This window comes from Giraffa tippelskirchi, chromosome 10, assembly GCF_054371585.1.
Source record: "Giraffa tippelskirchi isolate mGirTip1 chromosome 10, T2T-mGirTip1v1.2.pri, whole genome shotgun sequence".
In the NCBI taxonomy this organism is placed as follows: Eukaryota; Metazoa; Chordata; class Mammalia; order Artiodactyla; family Giraffidae; genus Giraffa; species Giraffa tippelskirchi.
Window position 1 is genome coordinate 126,661,397 of NC_137284.1, and position 21,006 is coordinate 126,682,402.

A 21,006-nucleotide genomic window follows, 5' to 3' on the forward strand; every position below is an offset into this window, starting at 1 on the left:
AGATCTAGTCAAGGATATGGTTTTTCCAGTGGTCATGTATGGATGTGAGAGTTGGATGGTGAAGAAAGCTGAGCACCAAAGAATTGATGCTTTTGAACTGTGGTGTTGGAGAAGACTCTTGAGAGTCCCTTGGACTGCAAGGAGATCCAACCAGTCCATCCTAAAGGAGATCAGTCCTGGGCGTTCATTGGAAGGACTGATGTTGAAGCTGAAACTCCAGTACTTTGGCCACCTGATACGAAGAGCTGACTGATGGGGAAAGACCCTGATGCTGGAAAAGATTGAGGGCAGGAGGAGAAGGGGACGACAGAGGATGTGATGGCTGGATTGCATCATCGACTCGATGGACATGGGTTTGGGTGGACTCCGGGAGTTGGTGATGGACAGGGAGGCCTAGCGTGCTGCAGTCCATGGGGTCGCAAAGAGTCAGACACGACTGAGCGACTGAACTGAACTGAACTGATGCTGCACTGAGTTCTCGTTGTTTGAAAAAGATGGTCATCTTATCGTAAAAGTTACTAAACTTGAAGCAGATACCACAGAACTGTGGAGAAGAACTGAATCAAGAAATTCTTAGAAAATGTGGTGTGTTCAAATGAGAGTTTACGCCCAAATAAATATATCAGTGCTATGTATGATTCATGGAAGAGTCTTTTCTTGGTACTAATACTGTATCAGTTAGCTTTGCTGTGTAACAAACCATCCCCAAGATTAGTTGCTTAAATAGTCATTTGTTATAAATATTACAACAGCTAGTCATTAGACTCATACTGTAGCAGTATTTGTGCTTCCACAATTGAGCTGTCTGTAAGATCTTTGCAGTTTATTGTTATTAAATGTATATACTTAGGTGATGCAATAGAAGAAATAGAACTTCTAAGTTTTAATGACTGTCTTTTAAAAGAGAAATTTCTTATTTTCTTTGACCTTTATTTAATACGGAAGAATTAACATCAGTTTCATCATAATGTTATCTATATCTATACTTTTTTATTTTAGAGTTTAGATAAAATGATTATTAAATGTGAAAGTATTAATAGTTTCACAATTACAAAGAGCTTTTCTCATGACCATAATACCATGGTAATGCCCTCATTGTGAAAGATTTAAATTTGTGTTTAAATTATTTTAGAAGTATTTTTGTCATCAATAGTATGTTTTATTTATTTAAAATATTTAATTTTTTAAATTTAAAATTGTTATTGAATCATTTAGATTGGGTTTTATGGATTTCAAAGTGTCTTCATGGGGTTTAACTCTGTCATTTTTAAACTAACGAGGTAATGTCACTTTTGACCATTCATGCTTACTACTATTGTCGAGTTTGCTTCTTGTTTGTAAAAGAATTTTTCAAGTGTAGGTTCCCAGATAATTTTTTCTAGTACTGATTGTCATCAAGAAAGTATGTTTATCTCCGCCCCCTTTATGTTAAATTTCTAAAATGAGTCTATTCTGCATTCATAGCAGATGTGTTCTTTGTGTGCTGCTTTTTGCTGCGATTAATGGTGAATCTTCTCTCCCTTTTGTTTGCAGTGTCTCAGTTTGAAACTGAATTCTACATCAGTGGACTGGCACCTCTCTGTGATCAGCTTGTTGTACTTTCCTACGTAAAGGAGGTTTCTGAAAAAACGGTAATTTTTTTCACCTAAAATACAATGGGAAGTGCAGGTTCATCTGTAGCACTTTCCCCCAGATCATGTTGCCATGAAAGAACTCAGATCCAGCCTTAGCAGAACTTCCTGACCTATAAAACAAGGGCAGAGAGATTACCCTGCAGACTTAAATGTATTTACATTTCAGAAGCTCCACTCTTGGTTGCCTTTGTTGCCAAGCAAAAGGGAGTCTTTTTTTTTTTTTTTTTAATTTTTCTTCCTTTTTTTCCGTGTCTCTTGGTACTTCAGTCGAAAGGAATGAAGGATTCCTCTTGCTGAAAGGCGAAGAAACTAAGCTGACACTGTGCATTAACTGAAATGACAGCGATGAAGTTGATCTGCAGCATCAGCAGGGGTCCCTGTGGTCAGAGTGAATTACCGAGAGGGCAGTCCATTATTTCCTGTGGTCCAGACATACTTGTTTACTTCCCAGTGGCCTAGTGATTCTGAGTAGCTTGACTCTTGCTTGGAAATTAGATTCTTGCTAAGTCTCAGTTATCAGTGCAAATGATGGTATGAAATGCATGGCTAATAGGAAGCAGCAGAGAATCAGCATTTCATTATACATGACTTTGGAATGAAGCCTGTTATAGGGTCCAGTGGAGGACCTGCATACTGAGTCTTTCTTTGAAGCCTAGGTCGGCTACACTCCTAGTTTGTCTTTATTGTCAGAGTCCAGGGGTCCTGCTAGGAAGGGGCTAGGGGTGGCTTCAGGGTATAAACAAGGAGAGTTTATTGTAAAGGATTTTCTTTTGGATGCTGTGTATAAAAGAAACACAATTGATCATCTAGCCCTCTACAGTGAGTGGGTTCCCCGTGTCTGTGTTCTCTCCCCTTTTTTTCCCTTTCAAACAGCAGAGAATAAAATGGGGAGAAAAACCCTGAGAGTCCCAGTTTTGAAGTGGTAGCTACTCTCCAGCATTCCTCTGAGCGAGCTCTTGCATCAGGAAGCCATCGCTATAGTAACCTGGAGCGCTGAGTGCCCATGTTGCTAGGCAATGGGATGCTGCAGACTTAAGTGAACACTCAAACCTGCTAAAATCAATAGGACTGGCTTCTAGCCCTGTGCAGGACATCAGTTTATTATTATTTTATTTATTTTTTTTTTTTAAAGAAAGAAAAGCAGTGGCTCCTGAGGGAGTAAATACAGTGCTTTTTGATGAGGAGTGTGGGGAGGATTGAGAATGTGATTGAAAGACATAAGGAAAGAGGCAGTAAAATGAAAAAGGGAAAGCCTAATAAACCACTGACCAAAAAAAAGAAGGAAAGGAAGGAAACCTTTGTTAATAAAAGAGAATATTGGAAAGGAGTAAAACCCAAGAAAGGCCAACCTCAAAGAGCAAATTAGAAAATGGAATTTTTTTCACAGGAAGAAGTGAGGATCTTAGAGATGCTTTAAAAATGTGTGTGTTGGTGTACATAGCTCTTCATTTTCTGTACCACCAAAGGACACCTGAAATCCTTCAGCACAGAATGAACTGATAAAATTAAGGCAGAGAGAGTAAAGAAGCATGCTTGGGGCCAACTATGCCCTCCCCACTTTTCATATCAAACAGACAGGTTAAATGCAACAGTAAACAAATTTTTTTCCACCAGGCTTAATGTTACTCCAGCATATTTTTTCCATCACATCTTTTGCCTTCATGCATGTCCCCACACAGTTGTAGTGATAGTTCCAAGCTCCTCTGTGTTGCTGTATTTTGGGGAGCATCATTCCATTCTCTGTGCATATGGCTGTGCAGTCTCCCATCATTATTTATGGTGCTTGTGACCTATTTCATCTCATTGATATAACCTGACTTATGAAGCTGCTCCCTTAATGTTTTTTTTTTTTTCCATTCATTAATAAAGCACATATGTGTTAAGAATGGTGCTGCACACGGAGTATCAAAGATCAACAAGACCAGGTACTTGCCTGGCAGGCCAGTAAGATTAAGGCTTCACCTTCCAGTGCAGAGGGTGTGGCTTTGATCCCTGGTCAGGGAAGTAAGATTCCACAGCCACAAAACCAAAACATAAAACAAAAGCAGTGTTGTAACAAATGCAATAAAGACTTAAAAAAAAAAAAAAAAGTCAGCAAGACCAAGTTCCTGCTCCTACGAAGTTCACACATAAGCAGGACTATTTGACCAGCGAACAAAAGTTGTAAAATAGCGAGAAGATAGATTTCTCATCCATCACTTTGCTGACGGATTTCTTACATATGAAGGAGCTGTTTATATGGTCTAGCAGGGTGGTTTTCTTTTAACATTGTTTGGTTCAATCTTTTTTTCTGTTTTTGATTCTAATTTTGATATTTTTTTGTCATTGTTAACAGCTGTTAATGTTTTTAAAAATATTCAAATCTTTCAGTTTTTTTCCTTTTTGTTGTTTTCAAATTAAGATAGTTGTCATTTCTCCACAGATCTGATCAGTTATCCTGTATATTCACTGGGGTTTTTTCTTCCACCAGTTGACCTTTTACAGTTGTTTTTTAATTTTGAAATGTTTTAAATATATGAGATGCAGTGCTAACCTAATGGTTTCTCAGTTAACCTAACAAAATTGATCAAAGGGATCTGTGAGGCTTACTGTTTTATTGGGGGACCTTGGAGATTCAGGAGTAGTTCTGGACTTCTTTCATGCTCTTTCTTTCATCTGTATTCTCTGCAGCAGTGCCACACTGCATTAGCTCTTATTGCTTTGGAAAATAGCCCCTGTGCTGAATACTCAGCATGAGCTTTACAGTAAAACAAACTTGATTTCAAATATAGTCCCAGTTTTTCCACAAATCCCAGTCTTACTATTTACTTACATAACTTTAACCTCAGTAAATTTTTTGATCCTCAGTTCCTTCCTCTGCAAAATGAGGAACAGCAATACTTCCCGAGGGTGATTTAAGGACTCAGGAGAGTAATCTGTGGATAGTCACCTACTAAGCTAGTGGAATTGTCATAGGCCCTCATTAAAGCATATTTTGCCCTTCTGTCTTGGTCTAGAACTTCAATGACCAGAACTGTAATCACTAACCTCATGGGGTTATCTAAATTGACATTAATGAAAATTAAGTAAAATTCAAAACTCACTTTCTCAGTCATAGTCGTCACCTTTCAGGTGTTCAGTAGCCAGCCGTGACTGCTGACATGGTACAGTGCTATCTGTTCTGTATATCTAATACAATACAATACATACATACAATACATACAAAAGGTCAAAATAAACCACTGCTGAAGCTATCCACAGCTGGTGATGAGAAGGGCTTATATCTGCCAAATTTATCAAAGCAAGGCCTTTAATTATGGCTACCTAGAATTAATTTGTATCATTTATAGAAATGTAATTCCAATGAGCCTTTCTTCCTCCCCCAGGAAAGAGAATACTGCGCCAGACCCAGATTGGATATCATCCAGCCACTTTCTGAGACTTGTGAAGAGATTTCTTCTGATGCTCTGACCGTGAGGGGCTTTCAGGAAAATGAATGTAGAGATTATCATTTAGGTGAGAGAGATCAAGGATCTGACTCACATGATTTCTTATATTTGTTTTTTCCCCTTCACCTGAGTAGCACAACCAGAAGTTTAAATTAAGATGCTGAAAGGCTCTTAGAGCTAATCTGGCATGTTGAAAATTAAGACGCCAAGGCCCAGAGATGCTGGAGAACTTGCTTGAGTTCCAGAGCAGAAGGGAGGGGTAGAGATGGGGCCAAGACCAAGATAAGGAAGCTTTGTGGTCTTTGCTCTTACATTTGGTCTCCTGTCCTAACTGTTTCATGTGACACCTGACTTACAGTGATGTCAAGCAGCATGGTTCTGTGGTTGACATATCACTCTGGCATACTCTGGGTTGGCAGAAAAATTGTCCTTCTGTGGCTGAATGCTCAGAGCTTGAAAGAGTATGTGGTACATACTAGACTTTCGCTAATATTTGTAGAGTAGATGAATGCATTCAGTCACTGCTTGGAAATAAAAGGAGAACCATTACTCTGTAGTCATACCAGAGGCATCTGTATTTTCAGTTCAGTTCAGTCGCTCAGTAGTGTCCGACTCTTTGCGACCCCATGGACTGCAGCACACCAGGCTTCCCTGTCCATCACCAACTCCCAGAGCCTACTCAAACTCATGTCTATTGAGTTGGTGATGCCATTCTACCATCTCATCCTCTGTCTTCAATCTTTCCCAGCATCAGGGTCTGTTGGTGTCACTCTATTCTTGAAAAATATATTGATGAAAAAATAGAACAGCTTTGGCTGTTGAGATGACCTTTCCTTTTTTAAAAGCAATTAACATATTTTGAGAGTATTGTCAGTTATTTTGGTCAAGAGAAATGAAGAAATACCCTATATCTGAGTTTTCTTATATGAAGCCCTTGATTAGCTGGGAAATGGGAGTGTCTGTTCTGGACTTAGATAAAAGCAAATGTGACTCAAGAGAACGCATCCAGTTGAGGTATATTTCCTTAAAGCAAACTTGGCTGCACACTTAGAAACCCTTCCGAACAGATTTTATAATTGAATTCTGCAGGAAACCCTTACCATCGGCATTGTGCACAACATGCTGCAGTGATAGATGATGTCCCCAGGCCTTGGGGCATCTGTCATTTATGCTTTAGATGGCCTTGACCTTGATGAGGAGGAAACATTTATCGCCAACTGTAGGGCGTAATTGTTCTGTAAAAAAAGAACTGTGCCGTAAATGCCCATCAATAAAGTTTATGTACAGTAGATAAATTATATATAATAGACACCAAGAATTTTCAACACTTGTCAACTGAGGTCAGAATGTTAATGTATGAAAAATAATTTTTAAGCCCTCATTTTTTTAAAGATTTTTTTGGTATTTCCTCCCACCCTCCTTCCTTCCTTCTCTTCTTTCCTTCCTCCTCCTCTTCCTTTTTTTTTCTTTCAAATTTTTTTACATGTAAATATTTTTTAAAGCACTGGAATAGATTCTGACATTCTCACCTCTAGTCTCCCACCCTCTTCAAACACAGCCAAACACATTTATTTCAAAGGTAGGAGAGTTTCCTACTCACTCTTAAAGTTGGGTAGTCTAACCAAGTCCTCTCAAACCACTGCCCAGGTTCCTCCTGTTGAGTCACCCAAGTTGTTCCTCTCTTCTCTTATCTCTAGAGTACTCAGAAGGGGAGTCACTCTTTTACATCGTGAGTCCAAGGGATGTTGTTGTAGCGAAGGAACGAGACCAAGATGACCACATCGACTGGCTTCTTGAAAAGAAGAAATATGAAGTAGTTTTGCTTTGACTTTTTTCAAAGTATTGACAGATCAGTAACATAAAAAGTGTTTTTTGTAATAAATCCTTCATGTTGGTCAGCTAGAATGCTCTAAGCTAATAACATGTGGGAGGCTAACAACTTTCCACTATGGTTTTCAGAAATCAGAAGGAATAAAGATGGCAGGGAGGTTGACTGGCTTTACTGTTCAATGGAGGAAGAGTTGGTGATGGAGGGAGGGGGTAGGTTAAATCCAGCCTACTGATGTGTTTATTTGGTGGTTTTTCAAGGAAAATAAAATTAAGCTAGTATTTCAGGATCAACTGTTTGAATATTTTAGTGAAATCATTTATATTGTGCTTAGTTCGTATGTAAAAGTAAAGCTATCAAATTATACTCATTTAGGATGGTTTGAACTGCCTTTTTAGATAGAATGATGTTGTCCACTTCATTGAGTATTGGGTCAGACTAGTTTGAGTAGATAATGTCCCATCATGACTTTTTTTTGAAAAAAGGAAAACATTATCATAATAGCCGCAAAAGTATCGTTGTGGTGGTTTAGTTAGGGAAGCTCTCTGGAGAGGCTTATCTGCTGGTTAGCTAAAAAACAAAAAATAGTCCACTTATTTGGTGCTTTAAGTTTGTAACCACCTGACACGAATTGAAAAAAAAATGTTTTTATTGAATAATGTATAAGCTCTTTGGAATCCAAGTATTGATACCAGTTGATAATATATAAACTCTTTGAAGTCCAAGTATTGATACTTTATTGTTATTGATATTTAAAGGTTTAAATATCAACCTTTATTACCTTGATAGCTTTGAATCCAGTAGCTTCTTAAAGAAATAAATCAGAGTTTCAAACAGTTGTGGTAAAGTAATCATTGTAAACTTATCAAAATAAAAATAGAATCAGAGATTTTCAAAATCTTATTGTAGTTATACCTACATGTATGTATAGAGGTTACTTTTTATGTTTCATAAAGGAAAAGTGCCCCTTGGTTAATACATGTCAAACAGATTTAGAATGACAGATGGATTTTTTTTGTTCTTTGAACCTAGGAGATTTTGTTGTATTTTAATTTGTGTCTGAAATGTGATTCCAGTATCCTAATGTGGAAATGAATTCACATGGAAACAAGAGAAGTCTTCATTTTGCTTGACTGCTTTTGTTTCAGTTTGAATTCAGTGAGGTTCACTCAACCATAACATTAAAAATTCCTGTGCTTGAAGCAAAAGCCATGGGAAAGCGGGCTTATTTATGTAGCCCATAACTTTAAAACATAATAAATATAGTGTTTATAACCTCAATATCTTTCTCTCCTACTCTCTCCCTTTTTCCCCCCTCCTCCTTTTGTCATGCTTTTGTAAACACAGGAAGCTTTGATGGCAGCTGAAATTAGCCAAAAGAACATTAAAAGACATAAGATTCTGGTAAGTATATAATTTTACTATTTGAAGTATAACTTTACCTTTCAGTAAGTTATGAGACTGCAAGTAATTTGAGAAGAACAGATTCTTCCTATATTTTGAGAAGTTATTTCCCATGAATTCTCTAGCCTGTGAGGTCAAAATATTTCATTTTATTGTATCAGTTTCTGCTTATAAACAAGAAACTTGAACATCTTCTAGGAGGCAGTCTTAGGTAATTTGGAAACTGGATTTATAAATACCCTTTAAATACAAAGCTTTCCAGTTATGTGTAGGGAAGTTTCTTTAAGTCATAGGTAAAATCACATTATCATGAAATTTATCAAGAGAGTAGTTTCATAAAGCTAGATTGCTTCCATGTCTCCATTAGAACAGACCCAATTTATTTTGTTATGGTGACTAATCTAGGACATCAGATACATTTTTATTACATTTTGGACTCTGGAAAAATATTGTGAGTAAAACACCACTTCTTTGCTAACTGTGACAATGAATGTGCAGATGGAAAGGCAGAAAAGAAATGGTATCCTCTGAGTGTGAAAGATCCCTAGAGATCATCTAGCCCAGGAGGACCCTGGTTGACAAATGCAAATTAGAAGATTAGTCTTTTGTGGCTGTTTGGGTACCAATGCAAATTCCTTCTGCCTACACTTTCCCACCTTAAACTTCTCTTTAAAATTCCTCAAAATAGCCTAATTCTCAAAGAGTATACAAAGAAAATAACTCAGAAACTTATTCATTGAAAATTGTAGAGAATAAGGAAGAATTATCTAGAAATGGAGTAGTCCTGCCAGTACAAGAGCATAATTGAAGGAAGCAGGTCAAAAGTAAGACGAGCTTAGCTAGTCAGTTGTACATTGGATTTGGTAACATGAAAGTGACAAGTACATTTTCTGTACATGTATTATTTATTCTTAACATACTTGGCAGAGTGAAAGTGAATAGGAGATGATGAAGTCAAGTTGAATAGAGACTATTAGGCTCGCTGCAAAGTGGAAAAGATTCAAGACTGCAGGTGGGGACTATGACATCATGGGCAGGTTTTTGGTAGTCCTGGGTATTTTGTGTAAGAGAGACATTTAACATGCTTATGATAAGGGGAAAGAGATAAAATCAGGTTAAGGTTAAAGGAACACAGGGAACAAAGGTTGGAGAAGTTGACTCTGCAAAGGAGGCATCTCTTCTCTGAACCTGTGTAGACTCACTATAGATAGTGTGATCTGTGATTTTCAGAGAAATAAAGTTAGTCACCCTTTCTTCATCCTGTAGTTCCAACAGATTTGGAATATGATTTCCTACATAGTCATCCTTAAAGTAAAATTGAATTAACTAAGAACTTTGGGTATTTCCCTTCGCTCTTGAAATGGGCATGTCCTCTACATTAATCGTGCCTGGATATTTCCTTCCTAGGACAAGGCAAGCAGAGAGAAGTGGGCTCCTACCATTTCTGTACAGATCTAGAAAGGAATAGATCCAGGCTGGGAGGGAAGAAGTTCCACAAAATATTTTTTTGTACGTAAAGTAGAACTTAAAAATCTAAGTTTTTTTGTTTTTTTTTTTTACATATATTGAGTTAAGCTTCTAATGCAGATGCTTTTGCATGGAACTAATCTTTCATGAGTCATGAGGAGATCCAGCAAGAGGTCCCCTGTATCTGTGACACAGGCCACCCCAAATCCTTTCAGAACCAAAGTAGAGTAAGTGAATGAGCATGAGTCCTGGGAAGCCAGTCAGTTCCCTGCTTTGAGGCTGTTTCCTCATCAGAAAACTTGTGGGTTTGAATATCCTGTTTTCCATTTTCACGTTGATGCCAAGTTGGATATTTCCCTTTCAAGTGGTGTCCTGTCATTTCTTTTCTCTCACAGCGTATCCTCAGTCTTGATGTAGAAGAGACAGATAACTCACATTTTACAGATGAAAGCTCGAGAAACAAGTTTATATCTAGTGGTAACATGAAATGATTAGATTGTGTCTCTCACATCAGAGATTTCTTCTGTAGGAAATTTTTTAGAAGAGGGCAGGTTAGGAGCCATTAAAGTAGTAACTTTTAAAATATTATGAATTCTAAAATCTGTGAAAATACAAGTGTATTTAAATATGGTTGAGAAAGGAATGAGCATCATTTCATAAAGCAAACTGAGGTATAGTATGAATAGGTTCTTGTCAGCAGTGCTAGTAGGACCCAATGTCATGGCTCACTCAGGAATTGAGACCCAACGTTCCGTGCGTTCCAGTTAATTATGAAATTCCTTCATTTCATTTTCCCTAGGACATCGGCTTGGCATATATAAACCACCTGGTAGCAAAAGGAGAGTATGATATAGCAGCACGGTAATCAAGATGTTTTCACAATTATTTGTTAATATAAGTAGAATTGAGCCACATTTGCAATACAAATAAGTCATTCTTTACAACTGACTCTTTTTTTTTGCATTTTTCTAATGGGTAATTTTGAATAGTACTAGTTATAACCACAGAATGAATTGATATGTTATTTACCCACCTACTGTCTCGTTTTTACCAAATGAAAAATGTTTTTCTCAATGAAAGAGGTATCATAAAACATGAACAGTCTGAGATTTTACCCATTTTATAAGGCAGCCTGGAAAGATGGTCTTTAGGCCTAGTTTTTTGTCCCCTGATTTAGGGAAATGTGTTTCTTTGATGTGTAAATCAAAGTTTTATTCGTACATAAACATTTTTTCCATATTATGCACTGAGGTAGAATTCTAATGTTCTAAAGTCTGATTTTGTAGTGCATTATTTAAAGCCAGTGAAGAATTGGTTTAAATGGATACTTACAGGTATGATACTATTTCTTCAAGGCATAAAGGGTCCCCAAACTAGCAGCGTTCATCTGGTTAAGTAGGAAATGCAGAACAGGAAAATCATTGGGAAAACCCTTATCAAAGTCTTCTGAAAGGGATTCATCTTTATGTATAAGTATTTTGTATTTTCTTGATTTCCATCAACTCACATGCAGTCAAGTGAGTACCAGTAATAAATGCCTTTATGTTCATTGGCACTTGAGATGGAAATTTGTCAAAACTCTGGGATGAGAGATTTATCTAAACCACTGGGGAAAATGCCTGCTTATTCTGTCTGTGTTTATTTTCTTTATTTATACTTTCTTTCTCCCTGGGATGTTTTTTACAACCAGCAAATGCCAGAAAATTCTTGGGAAAAATGCAGCACTCTGGGAATACGAAGTTTATAAATTTAAAGAAATTGGACAGCTTAAGGTAAGCAAACTTTATTTTTAACTCTTAATTTTTGTATGTAGTATATTAATATTGAGGGCTTCCCAGGCAGCTCAGCGGTAAAGAATCCACCTGCCAGTGCAGGAGACTCGGGTTCGATTTCTGGGTTGGAAAGATCCCCTGCAGAAGGAAATGGCAACCCACTGCAGTATTCTTGCCTGGCAAATTCTGTGGACAGAGGAGCTTGGCAGGCTACCGTCCATGAGGTCGCAAAAGAGTCAGACATGACTTAGTGACTAAACAACAATGACAACAATATTAACATTGAAATGGAAATAAAATTAAGACAGTAGTAATCAGCTCTTTATTGGGAAACGAGTACCATTTCAACTAGAAAGAAAAACTTTTAGAAATTAGTTACAAAACAAAAGCCTGGTTCATATTTTATGTGCATAAAATATATACATATGTATTACATGTACGATATGTTCACTTCCTTATCTCCTTCCAATTCCCTCGGTGTTCAGATGAAGTTTTAATGTTCTTTTTAATGAGTATGGAAAACAGGTATGGTCTCATCATAGTAGATTATAAACAGAAGGCTTTTTTCACATGTACTGAATAATTAATGCATCTTCTAGTATTTTACTTACTGGAAGATAGACGAAACATTTTGACCAGGTAGCTCCAACAAATAATTTTGATATTTCATTTCTTTAATCTCTCAATTTAGTGTGCAACATCCAAACTAATCAGTAAAGTGTTCCTGTGTCTGTAGGTATGTGTGAAACGTTTTCACTTTTCAGTATTTCTGAGCCTTTACGGTGCTCTCCTAGAATTATGAATATGCTTTTGAAAACTGCAGTTATTCAGCTGGCCAGCCCTGTGCCTCATTCTGTCCTTGCCCCATAAATATGTCTTCTCTGGGAGACCCTCAAGGACACTTATGGTCATGTTTATTGGGCCAATCCTAGAGGGTCTTCTTCAGTCCTGTGGCCATTTTTACCATGATGACTCCATCACTCAGAACTCCCTATGAATTCCATATCTGTGTTGGAAGTTTGTGGAGGCCATTTTTCCTTGTGTGTACATACTGCTGATAATAGTCACTCAAATTAATGTGAATCCAGTCCTGCCCAAGCATGGTCTTTCTCCTTTCAATCTGTGTGTATGACATCACAATATACCTATTTCTCCATGTTTAATAGCTCAAAGCCACTGTCCTGATGAGAACATGTAACGTACCTCCTCCTTTTGTTTAATTGCCAATCCTTGTCAGTTTCACGTCATCAGTATTGATTGGGCCTTTCCTCCCCATCCAGTACCGCTGCCTTAACTCCCGCCTGAGCTCTTACAAGGGCCTTCTGGTAGATCTGTGGACAACCCTAACCCAGAGTGAACATGTTAGTTGCTCAGTCATGTCCGATCCATTGTGAGACCCCATGGTCTCACAAGCCTACAAGACTCCTCGGTCCAGGCAAGAATACTGGGTAGGTAGCCATTTTCTTCTCCAGGGGATCTTCCCGACCCAGGGATCAAACCCAAGTCTCCTGCATTGCAGGCAGATTTTTCACCACTGAGCCACAGGGGAAGCCCAACCCGGAATTAGCTATTTGAAAAAATAAGCATGTTCCTCTCATCCCCTCCTGCTGAAAGTATCAAATCCAGATTCCTTTCATGACTCCCTCTCAGCTTTCTCTTGAGCCTCATCTCCAAGCCATGCTGACCTCCCTGCATGCATAGTGGGTGCTCATGGTTCCATGCCTTTACCCATGCCATTCCCTCTGCGAGGGTGCCCTTGCCCTTCTCTCTCTTCCTGACAGACCCCTGGCATCTGTCCCTTCTGCTTCAGTCTCCAAGATCCACCTCTCCACAGCTTCCTGTTCATCCTTCTTTCAAGACACTTAGCATGCAGTTGGCTGTTTAAATATCAGCATATCTTCCCTCTGAGGTTGTGAGCTCCTGGGGACAGTGCCTCAAGCTCTGGGTCCCCAGGACAGAGCATGGTGCTTGGTAAGATAGTACACTGTGGAGCTATTTACAAGTGTTTGGAAATTGGAAACTTTTAATACAGCACTGAAAAAGCTAAAAACACAAGATGTATTTCCCCTTAATTTCAAAAGATGAATAGATGTCATGTAACTTCTGTGATGTTCTCTCTCTCTTTTTTTTTCTTTTTCTTTTTCTTTTTTATTTTGTTTCTTTTTTTTTTTTACTTTCTCTTCTTGATGTTCTCTCTTATAACTTAGATTTTCATTAATTAATCAAGAAGAAGAAAGTTTACTTAACAGAGGGAATTTTTTTGATTCAAATTTATTCAAACATGTAGACACCCCATATGTACTTTTTAAAATATATTGTATTATAAAAAGAGCTTATTTGAATCTTTTATCTTCGCAATATTTTTCCAAAGTACTCTATTGCCTTAAAATTTAAATGTATACTTTTATATTTGCTGCCTATTACAGTATAGTTTTACTTTGCTACTTTTTAAAGTTTTTATTTTTCTTTTCTTAGGCAATTAGTCCTTATTTGCCAAGAGGGGAGCCAGTTCTGAAACCACTCATCTATGAAATGATCTTACATGAATTTTTGGAAAGTGATTATGAGGTATGACATTCTAACATGGTCATCTTGTTCTCAGTGGAAAATGTTAAGAAATCTAGAAAAATAGCACAGTGGAGCAGCTGGTTTAAAGGCAACAGCTTTGCAGCTTCTGTGTGGTCAGTGAAACTGGGGGTACATACACTCTGATGACAATTGAAAATATGTACACCTTGTTAGAGAAAATATCTAATCTGTGGACATTTTGAAGATTTTCTTAAAGCTAGCTTCTTGATAGAGCTAAAGGAAAAGGGTCAAGTACCATTTGGGGGTTTTCAGAGATAGAATAGCATCTGCTAACAATGCTTCTAACTACCCTAAAGAATTTAGAACTTTCTGAAACTCAGAACTTTGCCAAAGGAGGATCAGAGAAGTTGGGAGGCAGGAAGGGAATTGGAAGTGATCTGTTTGCTTATTGATTAAGGAGAAAACTAGTACTTATATTGCTTATCTACTATATACTCTGCACTTTTACTTGCCTGTTGTGATGTTATACTCCCAACAACACTATACCTAGTAATATCCAATTTTACAGAGAACTAAAGATTAAAGAAATAACTTGCCCAAGGCCATATATAATAGGCATGCCTAGGTTTGAATTTAAATTTGATGTTTGCATGCACCCAAAATGGATTTTTTTTTTTTTCCGGCCACGCCATATGCCTTGCGAGATCTTAATTCCCCAACCAGGAATCAGACCCGGGCCCTCGGGAGTAAAAGTGTGAAGTCGTAACCACTAGACCATCAGGGAAACCTGATGGATTTATAATTTTTAAATGGATAATAATTTTTAAAGTTGTTCCTTTAACACACATTTATTCGGAAAGTCTGTTTCGTGCCTGCTGTATTCCAGGAATGTGCTAGGCACTAGGCATGCAGGTGTGAATGAAATGATGTGCATTTAGCAATAGCTCATAGTCTTAGTCACACCTAAGCATATAAACCAGCAGTTCTCAACAGGGGCGGACACCCCCGCCCCCTACTCACCTGGAAATATTTGGTGATGGAGACATTTTTAGTTGTCATGACTGGGAAATTGGCAACACTGGCATTTAGTAGGTTGAGGCCAGTAGGATGCTGCTAAACATCCTTCAATGCACAGGACAGCTCCCTATGACAAAGAATTCTGTCCTTAAATGTCAGCGGGACTGAGGTTGACAAACCCCCTAAGATAAACAGATAAATTATTACTTCATATGCCAGGTGCCTCATAAGGCTGCCCACGAAACGCTGTGAGAAGACTCAGCCTTCTCCTACTTCTGACCAGAGGGAAAGATGAGATTTCTGGTGGGCAGGTTCTAGACAAGGCTGTAAGTTCTGCTGCCAGGATGATCCATACCCTGGTAGATTGCAGAGCCTGGGCTCCTATTCTCCAGCTTCTGTCCAACCTTCACAGTCTTTCATAAAAGTGGTGCCATCCTCAGCTCCTACTAATGTTCAGGAGCCTAACCCAGTGATCTGTTCTCATTTTTGGTACCTCACAGTATGTTACGGGTTGTCCTTGCCTTCACACATTCTGATATTATGTTTTGAAAATAAGGAAGACTTTATTTACAACTTTCCTCCTTTTCACAAGAATGTGCGGTAGCTTGCAGAAAGATTAATAGAAATAGAAAGAGGCAATCAGAGAGGGTATGAGAAAAAGAACTCTGTTTTGAGTGCCTCCTCGGGCACTTTTTTAACTAATAACTGAGTCCATTTAAAGAGAAGTAATGCAAATACTACATTCTCACTCTGAGATTATTTTTAGAGCTTACAGTCTAAAGGGACTTGTAAGATTGTAATCCTTTAATAACACAAGAACTTGGTCAGTTACTATCAGCCAAGTGTTCCTGGATATGTTCGATTCAAGCATTCCGATGCCTGCATCACCAATGTAATTCTTTTACTGTTATAAGCCTGTATTTTTATTATAGGGAGGGATTAAGTGCTTTAGTATGAATTAAAATTGAACAAAATATTTCTTTATTAATTGTGCATATTAATGGTGCAGAATTTATTCATGTTCTTTTCCTATTAGCATGTGTTCTAGTGTCATAATCCAGTCTTCCCTCCCAGCCTGGATCTATTCCTTTCTAGATCTGTAGAGAAGAGTTTATGGTAATAGTGTATGCCATTTATGCTAGGTTCCAACTCATGCAGTCTAGGAGCATGGTTCCTATTTATTTCCTATTCAGTTCAAGTCAACACATCTTTAGAACCTGCCATGGTCGAGGACTGGGCTGAGTACTCATTTGGATCCAAAAGGAAAACACAGACCCAGCCGTCAGTGGGTTTACAGACTGACTGGGGAGATTGTATAAATAAGCTTCAAGTAACTAGAAAATATGTTAAACAGGCAGAGTAATGTGTTATATAAAAAAATGAGAGGTCATTATTGGCTGTAGTTATTGGAAAAGGTTTCTTCAGTGAAAAAAGACTTGTGATGGACTGTTCCAGTATGTTCTGAGTACCTAGAATAATTGTCATAAATACGCCATCTTTGTACATCTTCCCCAAAAAAGAATTATGAGTGTTCTGTGGAATTGATGGAAAGAATATGACCTTTATTTCAAAATACCAAAGCTTAGTATACTTGTCCTCTTTTTAAAGTAATGTAATTTAACAATTAAAAAAAAAGCAATTTTATTATTTGTGTGATTCTCTTACAATTCATGATTCAACCCTAATTTTTTTCCAGAAACTTTTAAATCCTGTATCATTAAAGGTATCTTGTTGATTCATACCTGGAAAACTTTTGCCTGTGAGTGGAAGAAATAAGCATAACTTAAAGCTTATAGATGTTTTTTAGCTGAATGTTTTAGGGTGTCTTCCTAGTCACTACTATTAAGAAGTTTATGAGTAATTTGGTTTTGTCATAAGCTCATGTAAGTAATTCATATTTTAGCTCCCATCATTCTCAGTTTCATGTTTAGTTTTGAATTAAACTGTCATAGAGTTGATCAGATAGCAGTGTTGTATAGCAACACTTGATCACATATAATGTGGATGAAAATTTTGTGCTTCTAAATGGTACTAAAGGTCAGATTAAAAATAAAAATATAAAAGGCTTCCCTGGTGGCTCAGTGGTAAAGAATCTGCCTGCCAGTGTAGCAGACACAGGTTCAATCCCTGGTCCAGGAAGATCCCACATGCCACGAAGCAACTAAGCCCATGAGCCGCAACTATAGAGCCTGTGCTCTCAAGCCTGGGACCTGCAACTGCTGAAGCCCGAACACCCTAGAGCGCATGCTCTGCAACAAGAGAAGCCAGCGCAAGGAGAAGCCTGTGCACCACCACTAGAGAGTATCCCCCACTCTCTGCAACTAGAGAAAAGCCTGCATAGCAGCGAAGACCCAGCACAGCCAAAAATAAAATTATTTTTTAAACATTGATAAAAAATATAACAAAAATATATGAAATTAAAAGTACTTTCTTGAAGGTACTGGTGCTTCATGATTTCTTTGTATGGAGTTTCTACTGAAATTTTTTTATTTAATTTTTAATTTACAGCCTACCAGAATTATTTAAATAGTTAAGCCTTGCTTCATAGTATTAATAACAGATATATAAGCATGTTAAAAATGGGGTGATTTTTGTGGCATTTCATTTAATGAATAGTCCTTAACCTTTTACTTCCTATGATGGGCACCAAGGGATTCTCTTACTTTGCCACTGGATCCTAATAGCTCCCTGATAACTGTGTCTTCTAATTATTAATAAAGGCTTCAGGATAATTTCATCAGTATTTTTCATCATATTTAATCAGAGGTACATAAAATCAGTTAAGCAGAGAATAGCCTTATGTGAAATGTGATAAGTGTTTATTTCAGTTTATGTTGGAGTCATCTCATTTTTAATCACACAGTGTGACCGGTCATTTTGTCTTATTTTCATTAGAAATTGGCAGTGCTGCAAGGTTGTTAACTGAATCAGGAAAATAAAAAAGGAGCCAGGCTTTCATCTTTCCCTGAATAGTAGTATTCCTGGTCTCAGGGCCACTGAGAATTGCTAGTATTGGGGTGGAAATCTTGTCAGGACTTTTTTCTTTTAATCTTAAAAATTACAGAGTCTTAAGAAAACAGAAACTTGATCCTTTGTACTTGATCCAAAGTATCATTTTGATTCAGAGAATATTTTAATGTTGTGATTCAATGGTTTTATAAAATATGTCCTCTTTACTGAGTGAATCTCCTTCCCAAATCTCACAGATCAAATTGTACTCATGGTCACATGAAGGAAAGTTGCAGTTTGAATAGAAAATATACAGCCTGTTGTTCTGATGTCTTGCCATCCTTCCCAGGGGTTACTTGAGTAGAAACTGGACTTGAAACTATATTCCTGATTCTTTCATGATTTTTCTTCTTACCAAATCCTAGTACTTTACAGAAGCAAATTCCACCACGCTGTTTTCATTTCTAAGTATCATTTAAACCAATTAAAAGTAGTTCATTAAGGCACTGAAGTAAAGTGATAGTCACTCAATCGTGTTTGACTTTGTCATGTCTGACTGTAGCCCACCAGGCTCCTCTGTCCATGGAATTCTCCAGCAAGAATACTGGAGTGGGTTGCCATTCCCTTCTCCAATGGATCTTCTCGATTCAGGGATTGAACCCTGATCTCCTGCATTGCAAGCAGATTTTTAACATCTGAGCCACCAGAGAAGCCTCATTAAGGCATTCAATGAGTTATTTAATATTAATAATTTTTTCAATAATGTGAATATTTTTATTTCTTCTGCTATCTATAGAAACATCAAAGGTTTTTCATTTTTGTGGTTTTTTTTCCCCTAAAAGTTGCCAAAGATCAGTAAGTAAACTGCTCCCCAGTACTTTGAGTTACAAGGGCTAAAGTTAAGGATCAGCAGGGCAGAGGCTGCCCAGGACACTGGCTCACAGCACTGGAGAGCTCTGGAAACAGGATTCAATCAGGGGATCTGGAATTTTCCATGAGAACCACAAAATTTGAAATCCAGAAAGAGTCAGCGTAAGAGCAGGGGATAAGACTTGAACCAAAGTCCCAAATCCCTAAACAAAACTAGAATTAGAGGCACCCAGTGGAAGGAAGATAGAGATGATAACTTGCTGAACCTGGGATGCTGGGTGATTCCACCATGGGAGCAAAGCCACCACGTGCACAGTGCTGGCTGTGCAGCTGACTTGGACAGTATCTGTAAGATGTCAAAGATGCCTTCCAGGTGTTACAATTAGTCCACAATGAGGAGAGAGCAAGTAGACCTAAACTCTGTGCAGCGGTGCCTAATGCAAGGACCCCGGGTCCTTGCTTCCTTGTGCATTTCATCCAATAATAAGAGCAGGGATGGTTTCGCCCACTTCTCAGGAATGGCCAGTGGGGATGGATATGTGGTCATTTTCTGCCTCCCTTGCCACCACCAAACCCATAGTCTGAAAATTGATGATATGTTTATGGACCAATTTTCATCATAAAATGGTTTTGTGTGTTTCCCATGAAAACTTTCAAGCATTGTTTGAACTCTTGGGGTTTCTTTCCTTTTTAAAGAGTGTTCTGTTTTTTTCCCCCTTGGTTAGGGTTTTGCCACATTGATCCGAGAATGGCCAGGAGATCTGTACAATAATTCAGTAATAGTTCAAGCGGTTCGGGATCACCTGAAGAAGGATAGTCAGAACAGGACTTTACTTAAAACCCTGGCAGAATTGTGAGTATATTTTAATGCTTTTTTTTTTCCCCCCCAAATCAATCATCATGAAAAGTTTTCATATTTTAGATCTGGCAAACTGAATTGGGAGAATGCAAGTTTGTATGTACCATTTTCCTATATTCACTCTTAGTAGAAAAAACTTTTCATAAGCCTCCAGTGTATAGCTAGAAGGTAAGGTAAGGGAAATGTGTGAGACTGTACAATTGTAATTTATTTCCCAGAGGAAAGGAACTTTGGTCAGCACCCACTTGGTGGAGGCAGTGGTTTGGGGAGGAAAGGACGCCAGGTCTTAGACTACTGCAGCAAATCATTTTCCCAGTGAGGCTCTGGTTTCTGTCATTCTTGGATCTGCAAGTTAGTAAATTTCTCAAACTGTAGACTCTGTCTATAAGATCACAGGGGGGCAATTCCATATGGGTTGGTTTTCATGAAATTTCTTAATGAAGAACTGAGTACAGTGCCTGGCACTGAGTCAGGTTTCAGAATATGGAAGCTTGGTCAATGCTTTTTGTATTTTGAGGCACTTTCAGTGACTTGGGCTTTGTGCTAAATTCCTGAGATGCAGACAGATAAGGTACGCTCGTGCCTTAGGACCTTTGATTAGTGAAACAAGAAGCACACTGCAGTTAATCTCAGGAAGACTATCTTGCTTCAGTCACTCCTCACACTCCCACCGTCTCAGACAAACCCTTCTATCACTCTTACCTCTTTTGCCCGAGACCAGGAAAAGTAAACGCAATGGCCTAGAATTCAGGGCTGTTTAAGACTTTCCATGAAAGGAATTTTGTTTGTGGCACTGAGTTGGAATACTAATCATTTTCTTCTGGAAACATTGTTCTAGTTTTCCTTGGATTCTTTAGTTATTAACACTGTACTAATAGTACTGTTAATTCTGTAGTACTAATAATGGACCCAATGTGGCTTAGCATCAGTTGGCCTTTAGGAGCTGACTTGAGAAATTAAGCAATGTGAAAAACATTATTTCAACACAAAAACACATTTGAATTTTATACATAACCTCCTTACAGATAAGCTTTTGGAATATCACCCATTTGTCAGCTGAATACTGCTTGTAAGAATTGTAACTGATTTTTCTATTACTAGAATAAGAATTTCCTTCATTTGGGATCATAATTTCTTTGTATATGGATTTCTCTAAAACATTTTGAGAGTTTTCTGTAAGAAATTCCTTTAGTTTTTGTCAATATTGATAGAATATTGACAATAGAATATTGTCAATTTTCTAAAACTT

The 21,006-nt window shown here is 37.8% G+C and overlaps 1 protein-coding gene across 4 annotated transcripts in view; it reads left to right on the plus strand.

Moving 5' to 3' along the window:
* The window catches only part of VPS41 (VPS41 subunit of HOPS complex), a 184,825-nt gene that overhangs the window by 138,786 nt on the left and 25,033 nt on the right, over positions 1-21,006 (plus strand). For all 4 annotated transcript variants that reach the window (XM_081537428.1, XM_081537430.1, XM_081537426.1 and 1 more), the window contains 8 exons: positions 1,534-1,631; positions 5,000-5,129; positions 6,760-6,875; positions 8,238-8,294; positions 10,561-10,622; positions 11,452-11,533; positions 14,009-14,101; positions 19,624-19,751. In XM_081537428.1, coding sequence (XP_081393554.1) covers positions 1,534-1,631; positions 5,000-5,129; positions 6,760-6,875; positions 8,238-8,294; positions 10,561-10,622; positions 11,452-11,533; positions 14,009-14,101; positions 19,624-19,751 — 766 coding nt within the window. The remainder of the gene's footprint in view (positions 1-1,533; positions 1,632-4,999; positions 5,130-6,759; positions 6,876-8,237; positions 8,295-10,560; positions 10,623-11,451; positions 11,534-14,008; positions 14,102-19,623; positions 19,752-21,006) is intronic.